Source organism: Vigna umbellata, chromosome 5 (assembly GCF_029865625.1).
Source record: "Vigna umbellata cultivar VRB3 chromosome 5, Vumbellata_1.0, whole genome shotgun sequence".
NCBI classification, from domain to species: domain Eukaryota; kingdom Viridiplantae; phylum Streptophyta; class Magnoliopsida; order Fabales; family Fabaceae; genus Vigna; species Vigna umbellata.
In genome coordinates, this window is record NC_142169.1 from 49,768,721 (window position 1) to 49,788,788 (window position 20,068).

The following is a 20,068-nucleotide window of genomic DNA, read 5'->3' on the forward strand; positions in this document are numbered from 1 at the left end:
AGAAGAGAGGGAGGCAAGAGGAAGATGTTGGAAGGGAGAGAGGATGGACGCCATGAAGTGCAAACCAGCTGGAGGAGGGTAGAACTACCCACTTTCCAAGGGTTTGATTCGTTGGGATGGATCTCTACGGCAGATAACTTTTTCGAGTGACAAGGTGTGGCAGAGGAGGAAAAGGTGCGCCTAGCCGACATTAGTATGGAGGGAAGCGCTGGCTATTGGTTCAGAGCTTGGACGGAGAAAGCCAAGAATCGTTATTGGGATGGTTTGAAGGAAGCCCTGATGATAAGGTTTGGAACCATTGTTGAGCGTTTGGCGGCATCCAAACAGACGCGAACAGTGGACGAGTATGTACATGTCTTCAAGCTATTAGCAGGCCGAACGACGAGGGTGCTGGACGAGCAGCTGTTAGGATATTTTCTTGCGGGATTGCAAGAGGACATTCGGAGCCAGGTTCAAATTCATGACCCACAGGAACTAATGGTTGCAATTAGAATCACCAGAGATGTGGAAGAATACATCCAAGCTCCGAACGGGAAAGGACTACTAGAACCGAACGGTAGAGGACTGACGGAGCCTAATGTGACAGAACTGACAGAACCGAACGGGCAAGCATTGCCGGATCGAGACGAGAAAGGACTATCGGATATCCTTAGGAAAGGAGTGCTGGATTATGGAAAGACTTGGGAAGGAAGTGTAGATGGAAGAATCAAGGCCCTGGAGAGAACGATGGATTCTTTGAGGAGGTGGGCCTGCGAACAGAAAAGGGGGCTTGCAGTTTGTGACACCCTGGCAGAGGGAAGAGAGCAGCGTGAAGTATTGAAGGACGTCGAAGACCATTTTCTTAGGAGTTACGAATCTAGAAAAGTGGTGACCAGAATGCTAGAAGCTAATAGAACCCAAGAAGAGTGGAAGTCATTGGAGGAGGAATTGCCACCACCCAAACCTCCAGACATGAATTGGAGGGCAATTTCCTGTGGGTTTCCTTCATATGATAACACGATGATGAAAAGGAGCCAGGAGATCAAGTTTCACGGTTCCAACCTTGAGGACAAGGTTGTTTTGGAGCGGGGTGTATTGTTAGGATACAAGATGATGGAAACCTAATTAGGCAAACCATCCAAAGGAGTACGTACTCATGCTAAGGCTAGGAAAGGGAAGTTGAAGAAGAACTTTTAAAGGCTCTTTCTTGATTTTCTTTCTCTATGTCTTAGAAGGATTCCTTTTTAATACTATATAGTTGTTTTGTTTTGTAGGATACAATAAAGGCAAGAACCATGGTCAACCAATCAGATTTGGTAAAAGCATTAAGGAATCAGCACTATGGTCGCTCAAGCGCCCTCAGACGGGGGGGGCTCCAGCCCCAGCAGAGTAGCCTGAAGCACGTTTTGGCAGCACTGTCCATGTGACCCAGCATGCTTCTCGTGACCCAGCTGACTTGGCCTTCAGGCTTGTCTTTTATTTTGAATTTTGGAGGGAATTTAGCTCAGAATTGAGGCCCTTCTTCACCTATAAATAAGAGGGTCTCCCCTTTGTATTTTCTCACTTTTGTATGTAATGAAATGCTACAGAATTGTTTGCTCAGCCTCTTATATCCCTTAGTCACCTCTGAATTTCGAATTAAGATACTCTCCTCTAGCTTCCTTCCTTAGTAGGAAGGCCTTCTGAGCTGTGAGGCCTCAACCACACACTTCACTTCACCTTTAAACACTTCAAACACTTCACTATTTTTCATTTTCCGCTGCACCTATTTCCATGGCTGTTCTACTCTGGTTTGGAACTCCTCCTTGCGTGAATCCAGCTGGAAGTAGCTTCCATCACAAGATATATGAGAGAAGAAGGTATAGGAGAGAAGGAGAAGGCCGAGCGGTGGAAGCGGAGAGAGGTCAGGCTGAACGATGGAAGGCAGAGAAAGGTCAGGCCGAATGGTGGAAGGCGGAGCGAGGTCACGCCGAACGGTGGAAGGCGAGGAGATGTCAGGCCGAACGGTGGAATGCAGAGAGAGGTCAAGCCAAACGGTAGAAGGCGAGGAGGGCTCAGGCCGAACGGTGGAAGACAGTGAGGAGTCGAGCCAAACGGTTGAAGACGGTGAGAGCTCGAGCCGAACGGTGGGAAACAGCGAAGAACCTGAGCCGACCGGTTGAAGAAGTTACTATCCTAACTACTCGTAGTTAGGATAAACAGAAAATATTTAGTATATTTAGATCGATATTCAGGGAAATATTTTATTCTAGGGAAATATTTTATTTAGAACAATATTCATATTTTATTCTAGGGAAATATTTTATTCTAGGAAAATATTTTATTTAGAACAATATTCATATTTTATTCTAGGGAAATATTTTATTTAGAACAATATTCTAGGGAAAGATTTAGTACAAGATGGGCGAGAAATTATTAGTATAAATAAAGCTAGAGGCTATTGTTAGGGTTATGCTTTTGATTATTGAGTTTGTTGACAAGCGGCTATGCTCTAGTGAGGGAGGTTATGCTCCCAATTATTGTTTACTTTTGTTTATTCAAATATTACCATCAATAAAAAAAGATTCATTCGCTCATTGTCTTTTCTACCTATTGTAATTGTGTTTAATTACGTCTCCTACTCGGATACGTAACAGTTGGTATGTCATCTTCAATGTCGTCTTCACAAATTATTAATAATTTGGTATCACTGATATTTACATTAGTCTTTATTGATTATATTTGTAACAAGTTTGGTATAAACAGTTGTATGTACTAGCTTGAGGGAGAGGGAGACGGTTAGATATATTAGATTATTAGATATCTTAGATAGATATCTTATCTTTATCTTTTATTTGTAGTTACTTTGTTATTATATCAGTTCTTAACATGGTATCTAAGTCGTGGATTAGAGCCTATCCTAATCATATTTGTGTTTGTTGGGTATATCATTCGATCCGCCATTAGACGGTTATAAAACCACCTATTAATGTCTAGTCTCACACATGATATGTATATACCTCGACGTGACGGGTTGTGTTGAATGTCCCACATTGACTACAGATAAGACCAATTTAGAGTATATATTTGGGTGCAAACGTCACCTTATAAGCTGGTTTTGTGGACTTTTTTATGCTTAAAATTCACTTCTTGACATTATGTAATCAGAGCTTTACTGATACCAAGATAACAAAGGATGCCAATGCACAAAAAAGTTCAAATTGAGAACAAAGGTAGCCTTTTCAACAGCAGGTATGTATAAGACTTGAAAAAGAGAATGATTTTATTATTTTCAATCATGGTAATTACATTCTTCTTACCTCTATTTGTAGCAATCTAATCTTCTAGAAAGGGAAATAAGGAAACAAAAATAATCTAGAAGATCATACACATGTTTTCTCTAATTAGGAAGATTTTATAGATATTTTCTCTAACTGAGAAGATTCTATAGATATTTCCTCTAATTACAACACTCCCCCTCAAGTTAGTAAATGAATATCAATCATTCCCAACATGCCTACAAGATCTTGAAATCTACCCGGAGGGAGACCTTTTGTGAAAATGTCTAGTATTTGAAGTTCTATAGGAACATGAGTTGTAATCACAAAGCCTCTGTCTAGATTATCTTTGATGAAATGTTTGTCAATCTCAATGTGTTTGTTCTTGTCATATTGTACTGGATTATGAACTATGCTCATGGAAGACTTATTGTCAAAGTGTAGTCGCACATGGTTATCCACCTCGACTTTAAGATCATCCAAAATAATTTTCATCTAGAGTCTTTCACACATTCCTTGAGTAAGAGCTCGGAATTCAGCTTTTGCACTAGAACAAGATACTCTATCTTGCTTTTTGTTCCTCCATGTTACCAAACTATCTCTAAGAAACACACAATATCCTGAAGTAGATTTTCTGTTAGTAATAGAACCTACATAGTCAGCATCAGTATATATTTTCATAGTCAATGTCTCCTCCCTTTTGAATAATAGCCCATTTCCTGGACTTGACTTCAAGTATTGGAGAATTTTATCAACTACTTGCATGTGTCTCTCTTGGGTCACGCATAAATTGACTCTCTACACTAACTGCATAAACAATGTATGGTCTTGTGTGTGATAGATTAATCAATTTTCCTACCAATCTCTGATATTGGGCCTTCTCTACCGGAGCACTTTCCTCACTTCAAATTCTGTGATTTTGTTCTATAGGAACTGTTGAGGTTCTACATCCCAGTTTTCTTGTTTCTTTGAGGAGATCAAGTACATACATCCTTTGGGAGATGAAAATTCCGTTCTTGGAGTAAGCAACCTCTATTCCAAGAAAATATGAGTTTTCATAGGTCTTTCATTTCAAACTGGGCTGCCAATTTTTCTTTTAACGCTAATTTTTTTGTTTCATCATCTGTTGCAATAATCATATCATCCACATAGACAAGCAATAGAGTGAGTTTACTTATAGAAGAGTGCTTTATGAATAGAGTATGATCTCCTTGTCTTTGTCTGTATCTCAAGGAAACCATTGCTTTTGTAAATCTTCCAAACCATGCTCTAGGGGATTACTTAAGACCATACCATGCTTTCTTTAGGAGGCATAACTTGTTTCTTTCATTTTTCATTTCAAAACCTAGGGGAATCTCCATGTAAACTTCCTCTCCTAGATTTCCATGAAGGAAGACATTCTTTACATCCAACTTGTGTAAGTCTCATCCAAAATGAGCAGCCAAAGCGAGAACAACTCAAACTGTATTTGATAAGACCTTTAAGGTGTATGTTAGGAAGAAGGTTCAAAATCAGAGGTTTCTTGAAAATTAAGGGTGGTTGAGTAGTTTAGGGCAGTTTAGGGGTGGTTAGAGGTAGTTATTAAGTTTAGTAATGGGTATCATTTAAGGAGGAAATGGTTCCTCCTAGTGGGTGGGTTGTATTTTCGTTTTTGGCACAGGGCTTGTCCTGTGTAGAAGGGACTTATTTCCCTTGGAAGTTGTTGAATGTTTTTTGTGTTACGTTTTCTTTAATTAAAGTATTATCTTACGTTGTGCAGTAAGATTTGAGTGCTTATTTCTTTACTGAATCTGAAAATCTGGTTTCTCGATCCCAAGAAACCTAACAATTTGGTCCGACCTGCCGGATCAGTCAAACACCATGGAGAGTAGAATGAGTACATTAGAGAGAGCTTTTGAGGAGAATAGAGAGGAAACTAGGGCCAACTTTCAAAGATTCGAAGATAAGATGGTGGATATCTTGCAAAGACTCAAGAACATGGAAAGAGAGTCCGATGGAAGCAGAGGTTCTATGTACGAAGATAGAGTGGGAAGAAGAGAAGAGGTTGAGGAGGAATGGGAGGAAAATAAAAGGGAGAGCCAGCGAGGATGGATGAAAAGAGTAGAACTTCCTTCTTTTGAAGGAGGGGATCCAATTGGGTGGATAAGTAGGGCTGAAAATTTTTTTGAAGTGTAGGAGGTTTCACCTAGGGAGAGAATCAAGTTGGCCTTCATCAATATGGAAGGTAGAGCTAATCATTGGTTCAGTTTTTGGAGGAAGAAAACCAAAACACCAACGTGGGAAGAATTGAAGGAAGCATTGATCAGAAGGTTTGGGGGAAGGGATATATCTTCAATATTTGAAAACTTGGTTGTTGTCAGACAGAAAGGGGAAGTGGAAGACTACATACAGGAATTTGAGATTTTAGTAGGCCAAGCAACAAATGTGACAGATGAACAATTGTTGGGGTATTTTTTTGCAGGCTTGCATGTTCATATTCGAAATCAAATCCAACCACACAATCCCAAGGATCTATTGAGAGCCATGAAGATCGCTAGAGATGTGGAAGGAGTTTCAAGTGAGGTAAGACCAGGGGAGAGAACAACAACTAGAAGTAATTCGTATCCTAGTCGTTTTCAAGGGAGTGGAGGAATAGTTTCTCGAGTAGAAACAGTGAAAGAGAACTAGACTGAACCGGGAAGTTCCAGTCATGTTAGCACGGCTAGAAGAAATGGAGGGGCAGTAACCTTGGAGTCTAAGGTGGGCAGTACGAGTACACGAGAAAACAGAACCAGAGGATGCCGTAATTTACCTTACCCTAAATATGTCAACGAAGGGAAGGGGGTAGATGTTTTCCATGTGGAGGACCATACAGTCCTAGTCATAAATGTCTAGATAAGAACCTTCGGGTGTTAATTTTGGCGGAGAATGAAGAGGAAGAGGAGCCTGAAGAGGGAGAAGATAAGGACCATCCGTAATCAATTTCCAGATTTTAACCTTGAGGACAAGGTTGTTTGGAATCCGAGGAGTATTGATAAGACCTTTAAGGTGTATGTTAGGAAGAAGGTTCAAAATCAGAGGTTTCTTGACAGTTAAGGGTGGTTGAGTAGTTTAGGGCAATTTAGGGTGGTTAGAGGTAGTTATTAAGTTTAGTAAGGGTATCATTTAAGGAGGAAATGGTTCCTCCTGGTGGGTGGGTTGTATTTTCGTTTTTGGAACAGGGCTTGTCCTGTGTAGAAGGGATTTATTTCCCTTGGAAGCTGTTGAATGTTTTTTGTGTTATGTTTTCTTTAATTAAAGTATTCTCTTACATTGTGCAGTAAGATTTGAGTGCTTATTTCTTTACTCAATCTGAAAATCTGGTTTCTTGTTCCCAAGAAACCTAACAGTATTCATCTTTGCCACTGGGGCAAATGTCTCGTCATAGTCAATCCCATAAGTTTGGGTATATCCTTTTACCACCAATCTATCTTTATATCTTTCTATTATCCCATCTGCCTTATGTTTCACTGTGAATAGCCATCTACATCCTACTGCCTTCTTGTCTCTTGGCTTATCAACAATCTCCCAAGTTGAATTTTTTTCTAATGCATTCATCTCTTCTTTCATAGCTCGATTCCAATGTTCAAGTTTCATGGCCCCTTAGATTGAGGTAGGAATTTTTGTGGCATCAATGGGAGCAATAAAGCTTATCTGCTTATCAGAGAGATTCTTAGTGCAAACATACTGAGAAATAGGATATTTAGAACATGATCTTCTTTCATTTCTTAATGTAATGGGTAAATCCTTAGTAATACTTACCTCCTCCTCACTGATATCTTCAGGGATCCTCACCTCCGGATTAGACAATTTTTCTTGCTCGAGAGTCCAAGTTAGTTGTTTTCTTCTTTCATATTTTTTGCCAAAAAATTTGTCTTCTTCCTCTTCTTCCTCACTATGGACTATGGTAGCTTCATTGCTCAGATCTTGGGCATCCTGCAAAGACAAACATGGTAATGACAAGAAGGAGAGTTCATCCACTTCAAGTGCTTTCTCCCCCTAAAGTGGTGGACTGACATAAAGGATTGTGTTTCATGAAAGGTGACATCCATGGTGATAAAGACGTGACGACTCTGAAGATGATAACATTTATACCTTTTTTATTAGAAGGATACCCAATAAAGATACATTTAAGAGCGTTGGGATCTAATTTACTACGGTTAGGATGATGAGAGTGAACAAAAACAACATATCCAAAGACTCGATTAGGTAAACTCGTTATTAGGGGAGAAGGTCCAAAAGACAATAGAGACTCTATAGGACTAATGTCATTTAAGATACGAGTGAGTAACCTGTTGATGAGATATTTGACCATTAACACAGTGTCTCCCCAGTAATTTTTTGGAATAGACATTTAAAAAAGAAGAGCTCTAGTTACTTCAAGAAGATGACAATTCTTTCTTTCTACAATTCCATTTTGTTGAGGGGTGTTTACACATGTGAGTTCATGAACAATACCATTATGAGATAAAAAAATTGAGAAATTCATGATTCACATATTCAATACCATTATCAGACCTGATTGTTTTGATATTTTTACCAAATTGATTTTCGACTAGATGGAAAAAATTAACAAAAATTTGGAAAACTTCTGGTTTATTTTTCATATGGTATCCCCACGTGACACGGGTACAATCGTCAATAAAGGTAACGAACCATTTGGCTCCGGAAATAGATTCTATGACAAGACCCCAAACATCAAAGTGAATTAAATCAAATGGAGAAGCACTCTTTTTATTACTAATAGGATAAGATAGTGTTTTGAAAACTGACAAATATCACAATTAAAAGACTCAACAGACTCCTTGGTAAACAAATGGGGAAATAAGGACTTGATAAGATTAAATGAAGGATGCCCAAGCCTTTGATGATGTAACCATATTTGGGAACATCATCTCATACTCGCACTAGTAACATTAAATGTTTCAAGTGTCTTGGTAGAGGTCACATTGCCTCCCAGTGCCCCACCAACAGAATCATGATCTTAAGGGGTGATGATGCCTATAGTAGCCAAGAAGAAGAAATTGAAAGTGAAAGTGAGAGTGAGAGAAGAGGCGCAAAGAAGCAAGTAGAAGGCACAAGTGAGGATGCCCACCCTTGTGAGGGAGAACTTCTTATGATAAGAAGAATTCTCCATAACGAACCTAGTTCACAAGAGTCCACACAAAAGAACAACATTTTTCACACTAGATGCAAAATCTTAGACAACACATGTTCTCTTATTGTGGATAGTGGTTCATGTTCAAATTGTTGTAGCACTAGGTTGATTAACAAGCTTGGATTAGCTACTTCAATGGACCAATGAGAACAAGGAAATGGAAGTTAATCTACAAGTGATTGTTAAGCTATCCATACAGAATTATGAAGATAAAGTGCTATGTGACATTACCTATGGATGCTTGTCACATTTTGTTGGGAAGGCCTTGGCTTTTTGATAAAGAATCTTTACATAATGGCCACACCAATGTGATAACCATCAATCATAATAAAAGGAAGTTTGTACTTCATCCTCTCACACCTTCTCAAGTGGAAGAGGATCAAGCGCAAATGAGGAAGAAAATAGAAAAAGAAATAGAAAAAGAAAAAAGGTAAAAAGAAAATAAAAGATTCATTTTGTTCTAAGTGTCAAAGCATGATGCACAAGTCTCAAGAGTGCCCCCAACAAGCAAATTATGATGTTAAGGGCCAAAGATTTGTGTAAAGATGTAAAGGTGTCCTTACCATCTTCCTCTAGAAGCATGGCAAGAAAAGACCTCAAGGATCCTTGTGTTAGGAATAGGATCTTCAAGAAACATGCTCCTACCTTCCAAGACCTTAATCACTCATTTGATTCAAGGTATATCTTTCTTGGGAGCTATATCCTTCATATACTCACTATTATAACATTTGTTCCAACTTGTGTTATAAAATGGGTATTTGACCCTAGTGGAGAAGCCCACAAAAAAAAAACAACTCCAAAGAAGATAAGGAAGTTTGCCTTGTTGATTTGAGGGCAAATCCTTTTCAAGAGGGAGAGAATGATAGAAAATCCCTAGCCATGGTCAAGCACTTTCAAGAGAGTGGAAGTCATCCATGAAGATGACATCAACTCTACCTTGTGGGCCACCTTTGGAGCCATCATGGAGCATAGATTGAAGAGTAATGTTGTATTTGGTCATGTAGTGTAGGTTTGATTAAGGCTTGTATTAAGGCCTAAGTAGTATAGGATTTTCCTTAAGTTGGATATCCAAACAAAGTGGATAGTGTGTGCCATGTGTCATGCTTCCATTGGAGAGGATTTGCTTTTTAAAAGGTAGCCACATGGCACCCTAGGAGTGGAGAGGATTTACTTTTAGTAGTGGCCACATGGCACTCTAGGAATGGAGAGAATTGTGTTTTGTGAGTGGTTACATGTCTTCCCATCATTGGAGAGGTTAGAAGGCCTATTTTTTTGCCAATGAGAGCAAAGGTGGGAGATCATGCTTTTAGGGTTAGAAGGAGACACCCTTGGCCTATAAATAGAGGTGCACCCTTGTATTTCATCTTGGAATTAAGTAATGTTATGCTACCAAAATATGGCTATACTCTTCCTTTATCAAGACTATAACAACCCTAGAGGCCCTTCTAGTCACCTTCCTCCTTGAGTTGGCCTAACCAAACACTACACCACCACCACCATATCTCCTAGAGGCTTTGAGCTTCTACCCCATCCATACCTTAGCTCATCATCCTTGGACCATTTACCACCATATTTCTGCACCATTCATCCAAGGAAACACACCTACATGCACATCTCCTAGCTTTGGCCCAACCTAGCCAAGGAGGTTGCCATCAATAGGTTTGTTGGGCATATCATTCCAACCGCTATCAGACCGTTATCTGACCACCCATTAATGCCTAGTCTCACGCACAAGATGTATATACCTCGACGTGAGAGGGGTGTGCTGAAAGAGTTCCACATTGACTAAATATAAGGCTAATTTAAAGTATATATTTAGGTACAAACCTCACCTAACAAGCCAGTAGGTTGACTTAGATTTAAAATCCACTTCTTAATATTATGTAATCAGAGCTTTACAGATACCAAGATAGTAAAAGATGCCAATGCACAAAAAAGTTCAAATTGAGAACAAAGGTGGCTTTTTCAACAGCGGATATTCATAAGGTTGAGGCCCATGCTATCAACATTGCAGCCCAAATAAATAGGGCACCAGGAGGCCTTCACATTTGAGTGACTACATCTAAAATGTTCTCACAGCATAACACTAATTTGTTACAACTGTGATGAAGTTTCAATAATTCCTTTTTCTATATTCCTTTTTAGTTGCCACAAGTGCAGAGAGTCAATGCTTGTATTGTACTGAACCTATATATTCTAACATGACTGAATGAAAAAGACATGGAAGAATCAATCTGTTAGAATTCATTTTGTTTGTTGTAGCTCTAAATCCTTCCTCTAAGCCGACAAATAAATCTTTATATCAAGGTCAAGGTTTCAATTTGCAATTGCCGTGTGGTTGTCACAATTCTTGACACTGAGGAAAATTGTGGGCAAATGCAGCCACAATTACAGTAGCAATGTGTCTGCACTAAGCCCAAAATTTTGAAGTTGAGTGAAATCCCATAATTTTGGAATGCCTTTTAAAACCATAATCAGGATAACAAATTTGGTTATCGTGCACATCATTTTACATGCAAAATTTGCTAAAGTGCACAACACAAATATCCAGAATCATTATACTTATGCCATCTCAGTATACACTGACTAAGGATAATTTTGCATACAGTAGATTTTGGAGAAATCTAACTCACTTTCATGCCTTGAATTGGGACTTTGAATCTTTTCATCCTGCCGAATATCAGAGCTTTAGAAATAAAAAATTAAAACCATCAAAATTTATGGAAATCCTGCCCAATGTGTCTACATACATTTTTTTCATTAAAAACCTCAGACTTCTGTATGTGGTCATGGGCTTTCCCTTCTAAGTTTGACCTTTCATCTCCGACTTGTCTGTAAAATAAAAATTGGCAAAAACACAAGAATGAAATAAAATAATTGCATAAATTTGTAATTTTACAATACCTTTTCTAGCAAATCCAAATTCTCTAGTTAAAAAAACTGGAATCCATTAGGTAAGAAGATACTTTTACTCCAGAAAGAAAAATCTTAACAGTTACATGATATATTTATATAAAATAAATACAATTGCAAAAATGTATATTAACCTATCATAGTTTAAGTTTTTATCATTGAAAGTAGAGTTTTCCCCACTCTGTAATAATTTAAGTTTTTAGCTCTGAAAAAGTAGAGTTATCCCCATATTTATGTAACTAAAAGTCCATTTTCTTTTCTTTGTTCTCCTTAAAAGGGTCTCAGTTGCAGGGGACATTAAAGAGCATGAAAGGATGGACTCTAGAACATTACTGAAATAAGTCAAGAAAAATGATATTCACAAAAATGTATATCTAGCTTTTGCAAATAAGGACTACTTCAATGTCCATTTCCAAATGAAAACAACAAAGCATAATGCTCCAAATAGGTATACTGTTAGGGGTTGGAAGGTATACGAGAGAAGAACGAAGTATATGAGAGAAGAAGAAGGACATCGAACGGTGGAAGGCGGGGAGAGGTCGAGCCAAACGGTGGAAGGTGGTAAGGGAGAAGAAGAAGAGCACCGAGCGGTGGAAGGCGAGGAGATGTCGAGCCGGACGATGGAAGGCGGTGAGGAATCAAGCCAAACGGCTGAAGCCTATGAAGACTTGATTCGAACGATGGTAAGAAGTGAAGAATTGGAGCCGATCGATTGAAGAATCCTAACTGTTGTAGCAGTGAGGATGGGCGGGAAATAATTATAGTAAATGAACTATATCATGGGAAAATACTGAGTATAAGATAATTATAGTAAATAGAGCTATATTATAGGGAAATATTCAGTATAAGATAATTATAGTAAATAAGGCTATATTCTAGGGAAATATTCCGTAGAAGATGGGCGGGAAATACTCAAAATAAATAGGGTTGGAGTATATTGTTTGGGGTATGTTTTGATTATTGAGTTTGTTAACAGGCGGCTACAATCCTGTGAGGGAGGTTATGCTCCCAACTATCCTTTGTTTATAGAATTCTATTACCATCAATAAAGAGAAATTCATTCTTTCATTATCTTTTCTGCCTACTGTGATCGTGATTAATCAGGTTTCCTACTCAGGAACCTAACAATTGGTCTAACCTGTCAGATCCTGTTGAGAGGAGTGAAAGGCGTGATGGAGGGAAGAATGGAAGGAAGATTGAACGTTATGGAGGGAAGATTGGAAACGATTGAAATTGCGGTTGATGGAATGAAGGCTGAGACAGTGGCGTTGCGACAAGATTTTGCAGCAATGCGCCAAGAGTCTACAACAATGCGCCAAGATTTGCAAGAAATCATGAGGATATTGGGTGGTCGAGGCCACAACCGGGACGGCCAACATTCGGACGATAGTCAAGCTCCTATTAATGAAAACAAAAGGAGGCAAGAGGAAGACGTTGGAGGAAGAGAGGGTGGACGCCAGGAGGAGCAACCAAATTGGAGGAAGAGGGTAGATTTACACGTTTTCTAAGGAATTGATCCGTTGAATTGGATCAATAGAGCTGAGAAATTTGTTGAACTACAAGGGGTGTCGGAGGAAGAGAAGGTGTGCCTTGCCTACATCAGTATGGAGGGAAGTGCCGAATATTGGTTCAGATTTTGGAGAGAGAAGGCCAGGAACCGTTCGTGGGCGGGCTTAAAGGGGGCATTGGTGATCCATTTTGGAGGAAGAAACAGGGGATCAGTCTTCGAGAGAGTGGCGGCCAATAACCAATCGGGTTCCATGGAAGAATACATCCAAGATTTTGAAATCTTGATGGGCCAGACAAAAGGAGTAGCCGAAGAACAGCTGATGGGGTACCTTATGGCAGGGTTAATGGAGCGGATTCGTAATCAAGTGCGGTTGCTTGACCCGCAGAAGTTGATAATCGCCATGAGAATGGCATTGGACATGTAGGAGCTCCACGGGGGCACGAAGGCTCGGGGAGGAACTATGATTAACAATCAGTTTTGGGGGAAACTGAATGGTGCGGTGACGCGGATGGAATTAGTTGACCTAACCAAAGCCGAGCGGTAGCTACTGTGGAGAGCCGAGCGGGAGGCACGGAGATTGTGTGGTCCTGAAGAAAGGAAGGAACCCAAGGGAGGGGATAGGTTGATCCGGTTTCGACAACAAGGGAAGAAACATGAGGAATTTTCCCTATGCGGTATTTGTGAAACAGAGGGAAGAAAGGAGGTCCTTCAGGTGTGGGGGATTGTTCGGTCCAAGCCACCAATGTCCAGAAAGGAGTCTTCGGATGGTTATACTAGCAAAAGATGAGGAGAAAAGTGAAGAAGCTGAGACTGAACTCAACCAGATGCAGATGGAGTTGTCGGCCTTCTCAGCTGGGGGCCTTACCCAACCAAGGACGATGAAGTTACATGGACAGATAGGGAAGAAGCAGGTGTTGATCTTGATGGACAGTGGCGCTAGCCACAACTTCATAAGCAAGGAACTGGTAAAAGAGCTGGGATTACCCGTGGTAGATACTCCACCATATCTGGTGAGCTTGGGAGACAGAAAAAGAAGACAAGAGGGTGTTGTGAAGAGGTTTCACATAGGAGAAGCAGAGGTCACGAACAAGTTCCATCTTTTTGAATTGGGCGGAGTAGATGTAATCCTGGGGTAGAGTGGCTCGCCAAATTGGGAGAAGTAACCCTGAATTGGAGGGAACTGACCATGGTGTTCGGTCACGAGAGGAGGAAGGTGACCATAAGAGGGGACCCTACTTTAGCTAGAAGATTGGTTGAACTGGGAGCATTGTTCAAAATGAAAGAGGTGGAAGCCTGGATGTAAGTGTGGTAGTTAGGGAGGATAGGAAGGAGTGAGGAAGAAGGAGATGACCAGGGATTGACAGAGGCGCAAAGATAGGCAATAGGTCAGATTTTAGACCAATATTCAAGGGTATTCCACGAGCTCAAAGGATTACCTCAGGACAGAGGCATGGTACACCAGATACCGCTGAAGGAGGGGGCGGACCCAGTAAATGTAAGGCCATATTGATACTCCCACGTGATGAAAGGCGAAATTGAGAAACAGGTGACCGAGATGCTTAAGACAGGGATCATCCGGCCGAGCACCAGTCCATACTCAAGCCCAGTTATATTAGTTAAGAAGAAGGATGGCAGTTGTAGGTTTTGTGTGGACTATAGAGCTCTGAACCGAGCCACTGTACCTGACAAATTTTCCATTTCTGTAATAGAAGAGTTATTGGATGAATTGAGGGGAGCTCGGTATTTCTCTAAAATAGATTTGAAGGCAAGATACCATCAGATTCGGATGGGGGAAGGGGATATTGAGAAGTCGGCTTTCCGGACTCATCAAGGTCATTATGAGTTCATGGTGATGCCCTTTGGCCTCACCAATGCACCTGCAACCTTCCAAAGCGCTATGAACAGTCTGATGCAACCCTATCTGAGAAAATTTGTTTTAGTGCTCTTTGATGACATATTGGTTTATAGCCAATCTTGGGAGGAGCATTTGGAGCATGTGGGGTTAGTGTTGAGGAAACTGGGGGAGAACAGCTGAGTGGCCAACCGGAAGAAATGTGAATTTGGCAGAGTCCAGATAAGATACCTGGGCCATTTGATTCCAGAAAGGGGGGTGGACATGGACCAAGAGAAGGTGAGGGTTGTGCTGGATTGGGAAAACCCAGAACATTGAAGGCTTTATGGGGGTTCCTAGGGTTGACAGGGTATTATAGGCGTTTCGTGAAGGATTATGGGAAGATCGCCAAACCGTTGACCGAGTTGCTTAAGAAGGGGCAGTTTACATGGACTAAGCGGGCTGATGTAGCCATGACTATATTGAAGGAGGCCATTACCACTGCACCGGTATTGATTTTACCTGACTTTGACCAACCTTTCCATATTCAGTGTGATGCATCAGGAGGAGGAGTAGGAGCAGTCCTCACACAAGGAAAAAGGCCCATTGCTTTCTTCAGCAAGGCTTTATCTGAGGGATCGTTGAATAAATCGATATAGGAGAAGGAACTTATGGCTTTGGTCATGGCCATATAACACTGGAGACCCTATCTATTGGGCCATAGATTTATGGTTCACACTGACCAAAGGAGCCTTAGATACCTATTGGCGCAGCGCATCACCACCGAGAATCAGCAGAATTGGATTGCAAAGCTCCTAGGATATGATTTTGAAATTATGTATAAGTCTGGGGTTACCAATAGGGTTGCCGATGCCATATCTCGAAAGAGGGAGGAAGTTACGGAAGAAGAGAAAGAGTTGAGGGTTGTGGCCAGGCTTTATTGGCAAGATTTTGGGGAGATCTTGAAGGAGGTTGAGGAGGATGAGGCATTGAAAAGGATAATGGGAGACATTAAAAGGGACCCAACTCGAACCCAGCTTTTACCATGGAGCACGATAGATTGCACTACAAGGGAAGGCTCGTGATTTCGGCTCAATCAGCCTGGGTACCTAAGCTAATAGCTAAATTTCACATGACTTAGACAGGGGGCATTATGGGGTCTATCGAACTTATAGCAAGGTAGCTCAATCACTTTATTGGATAGGAATGAAGAAAGCAGTGACTGATTTCATTGCAAGCTGCCTGGTATGCCAGCAGCATAAATATTTGTCATGCTCCCCACAAGGGTTGCTACAACCTTTGCCCATACCCAACGTCATTTGGGAGGAGTGAGCATGGATTTTATAGTGAAGTTGCCTAAATCCTAAGGGATGATGTCGTACTGGTGGTGGTGGACTGTCTTAGTAAATATGGGCATTTTTTACCACTGAAATATCCCTATTCAGCCCGCACCATAGCTAAGGTATTTGTTAAGGAGATTGTCCGGCTGCATGGGGTACCAATATCTATTGTTAGTGACAGGGATCCACTGCACCAAACGGTGGAAGGCGAGGAGATGTCGAGCCGGACGATGGAAGGCGATGAACAGCTGAAGGCGGTGAAGGCTCGATTCAAACAGTGGAAAGAACTGAAGAAATGGAGCTGATCAATTGAAGAATCCTAACTATTGTAGCAGTGAGGATGGGCGGGAAATAATTATAGTAAATAGAACTATATCATGGGGAAATATTCAGTATAAGATAATTATAATATATAGAGCTATATTATTGGAAAATATTCAGTATAAGATAATTATAGTAAATAAGGCTATATTCTAGGAAAATATTCCGTAGAAGATGGGCGGGAAATATTCAAAATAAATAGGGTTAGAGTCTATTGTTTGGGGTATGTTTTGATTATTGAGTTTGTTAACAGGCTACTACAGTCATGTGAGGGAGGTTATGCTCCCAACTATCCTTTGTTTACAGAATTCTATTAACATCAATAAAGATAAATTCATTCTTTCATTATCTTTTCTGCCTACTATGGTCGTGATTAATTAGGTTTCCTACTCAGGAACCTAACATATACAATGTGGAAATGCCATTGACCTATGTAAGATTATAAATTTAGTTTCTACTAAGAAGGGTTTCACAAGCAGTAAACTATTGATTCTAGCATGAAGTGTTTTTATGTTAGTTTAGTTTCCTTTGATCTTATCATGAAATACATTATTTAGAGATCTTTCTTCAGAAACAAAAATGGATGACCAACTTAATGTATCTCCCTCTCACGAAAGTGAAATTTGAAACACAACACTTTTCCTATTGTGCTCAATAATTTTAACCCACATATCATGATAAAATATATCTCAATACCATTTTGTAGCACCTCAACTACTAATTAACAAGGTAGCTTTAACATGTCCAAATCAAAGGGCTAGGTAGGAAGCGTAAGCCCCCACTACAGGTATGCAAATCTTGATCATGTTATGTATGTATGACCAAAGCTGATGAACAACACATATAATCCTGTTGGACACAAGTCACGCCACCTGACACCTGTATTCCTTTTGTAGCCTTTTCCTATATTACTGTTTTTCTAAGATAAGCTGTGAATCCTAAGCTTTCATAACAAAAAATTTAACCAGAACTTTAAATGGGCAAAGCTTCATGATCAACATTTTCATAATGAAGAGGTTACTCGAGGAGAACAAATTTACACAAGAGCCAAAGGAGAAACAGAAAAATTGATGTTGAACAAAAATTATAGGTATACATATTTTGCTCGATAAATAAAAACATGGATCCTTGAGCAACCAGAAAATTGAAGTTGTGAGAGCATTTAAACACATTAACTTCAGTTTCAGCCAATGGAAATTAGCAAATGGCAGGAAAGCACCCACTTATTCAAACGGTAACTTTTGTAGAGAAGACTACTCAACAATGGCATGTCAGGATGTGTGTATAGGGTGTTCGAGGGGACATTTTTGGCCATAGAAAAAGTGTAAACCAAAGGATAAGAAGGCAATAGGCAAACAAAGAACATAAAACGAATGCTTCCATAGGATGTCGGTTATAAAACAGTAAAAACTAACTCAAGTATGCATAAAACACATCTCTCCATGCATGTGAACAAATTTGATTGGAGATACCATAGTACCTTGATTGATTAACTTGTTTTGCATCCATTAAGGGCTTTGTATGATTCTCTACCTCACACGTTAGACTCTCAGAAGATACATTATGTGCATCAGCGTCTTCATCATCACCAGTTATGTTTTCACCAACACCATCTGCAGGAAGCATTACTTCCTATGCACAAAGCAATACGTACATTAGTTAATTACACTCCAGTTCGATATGTTTGAATGCATATGTGGATACCTTGCAAGCCGTGCCTTACCTTAGCAACAACTTGCACAAGATCACTGGATACAATCACCAATGTATCCACAAAGCCCTCAATTCCAACATTGGTGTTGCCTTTTCCCTTCTTGGTCATCCTTGCTTTCTTTAAAACAATACCTGGTTATGGCATAAAGCAAAGGAATGATGAGTTTTAGTAATATGAAAGATGTTCACTAAAACTCAAATGAGGCTTTATGCCAAAACTTAATAATTAAAACATTAAAAAAATATCTGACTTTGCTGATAACCCATTTTAATCTGTCTATATAATCATAAACAAGATGATTTAATGCTCTTCTTACCCCCAAAAGCTAATTAAACTTCTCATGTAAACGAGTTCACTCAGTAATCCTAGATCCAATACTAAAACAGCAGTTATATTATTCATTTAGTCTCAGCAGTTATCTCATATTCCATTTCAGTTCTTATATTGGAAAGTAGCAAGTTTTAATTTTGCAAAGTTTTTTATTTTGTAGAGAATGATTACAACCAGAAAAGTTTTTATAACGGTTTTATATCATTAGAGAGTTTTATCTATTAGTATTGATAGCAACAAAATTTAACTTTTATGCATCATAAGGACCGCCGATTTCTCATCAGGGACTGAAACTTAAAGTCTAAAGGAAATAAATGAATAATTTAACCTAAAACAATGCTACAACTAGAAGAAATAAATTCGATGACAGAATTTATTCCATATCAATTCCTCATATTTTCTCGGCTAAGAACAAAATAATTGAAGCTAAAAACAATCCACAATTTCAGGATCTATGATTAATGCTTCAACAGAAAGAAATGAAAGACAAAGAAAGGCACTCCAGATGAAAACCCCAGTGAAGAAAGGAAAGAAATAGGAACAAGAAGTGAACCATAATCGGAATGAGCAGAAGCAGTGTGGAAGATTCCAGAATAAACAGAACCATCCTTGACATGAACATCTACTGGGAGACCTACGATGAACATGGTGGTAAAAAGTAAGGGCTCGCTCAGCGAATCAAAAGAAGGTGAAGAATGATTATCTGCGAAGAAGTCCCTGTTTCGGCAACCCATTTCCGATTTCTTTTCTTCTCTCCCGCTCTCTCAAGAATCTTCTGCTCTTCTGTGTTGCAATTGGATGAAGAGATCTCGCAATTGCGAAAAATGAGTTTGGTTACGAACAAGCACGATGCATACACGTTTTGTTGTTGTTGTGATTCCTTATATTATTCATGCCATGTTCTCCTTGTCTCTTTTCTCTGACCTAAAACTAAGTACCAGGATTGTTGTACACTTTCCAACATTGTCACTGTTTTCAACAGTAATTCCATTTATTTTCTGAGTAAGCATTCTTCCATATATATAATAAAATATATTTGTTAGTCGTAGGTAATTTTATTTTATATTGGTCTTATATTTTGTGTTTTTATTTGTGCTGTGAAGTTTTCACATCAATTGTTTTCTTTGAGGTTTCATGATGGGCGATCACATCAATTGTTTTCTTTGAGGTTTCTGTTCTCGTGTGTAATGAGGTGTGAGATGGTTAAAAAATTTAAATATATTACTGGGATATATAAACTTAAATTAATTAGCTTTTAATTTGTTATTTAGATAAAGTATTTTAATTACTATCATAACAAATTTTGTCTCTTTATTTTTTTTTTCTTTTCTTCTTCAGCAATGTTTTTTTATCTGGGATCTATTTTTTTTCTTTAATGTTCATTTCTTTCATAATAATCTGATTATGCTATTTAGTAATTGGAAAGTTGAATATTATTCCTAATTAATTAAATTTTAAAATTTTTGTTTCCTCTAAATATTATCTATTCTCATCTTCTTTTTTATTTTGTCATCAATTTTAGTAGTATTATTTGAGAAGTAATTCTTTTAATTTAATTAAGCTCGTACCAAAACTTATATATAAATACTTTATTTTATATTTCTGAATCTTGAGTAGTTTTCTTGCTTGAATCGGAAATTTATCTAGAATAAGAAATTTCATGTCAAGAAAGTTTTCTAATTTTTTTTTATCTCAAT

At 39.1% G+C, this 20,068-nt stretch overlaps 1 protein-coding gene and 1 pseudogene across 5 annotated transcripts in view; one reads left to right on the plus strand and one right to left on the minus strand.

Moving 5' to 3' along the window:
- Positions 1-19,353, minus strand: part of LOC124822769 (uncharacterized) — a 38,646-nt gene extending 19,293 nt beyond the window's left edge. For 2 of the 5 annotated variants that reach the window (XM_047294823.2, XM_047294822.2), the window contains exons 1-5: positions 18,925-19,350; positions 18,051-18,172; positions 17,808-17,959; positions 11,163-11,244; positions 11,046-11,082 (exon numbers count right to left, since the gene is read on the minus strand). In XM_047294823.2, coding sequence (XP_047150779.1) covers positions 11,046-11,082; positions 11,163-11,244; positions 17,808-17,959; positions 18,051-18,172; positions 18,925-19,105 — 574 coding nt within the window. In that variant the 5' untranslated portion in view covers positions 19,106-19,350. Of the gene's footprint in view, positions 1-11,045; positions 11,083-11,162; positions 11,245-17,807; positions 17,960-18,050; positions 18,173-18,924 lie in introns of all 5 variants that reach the window. The other 3 variants (XM_088092117.1, XM_088092116.1, XM_088092118.1) reach the window with 2 other exon arrangements.
- On the plus strand, positions 12,416-14,345 carry LOC148198519 (uncharacterized; annotated as a pseudogene).
- Positions 19,354-20,068: the final 715 nt, after the last annotated feature.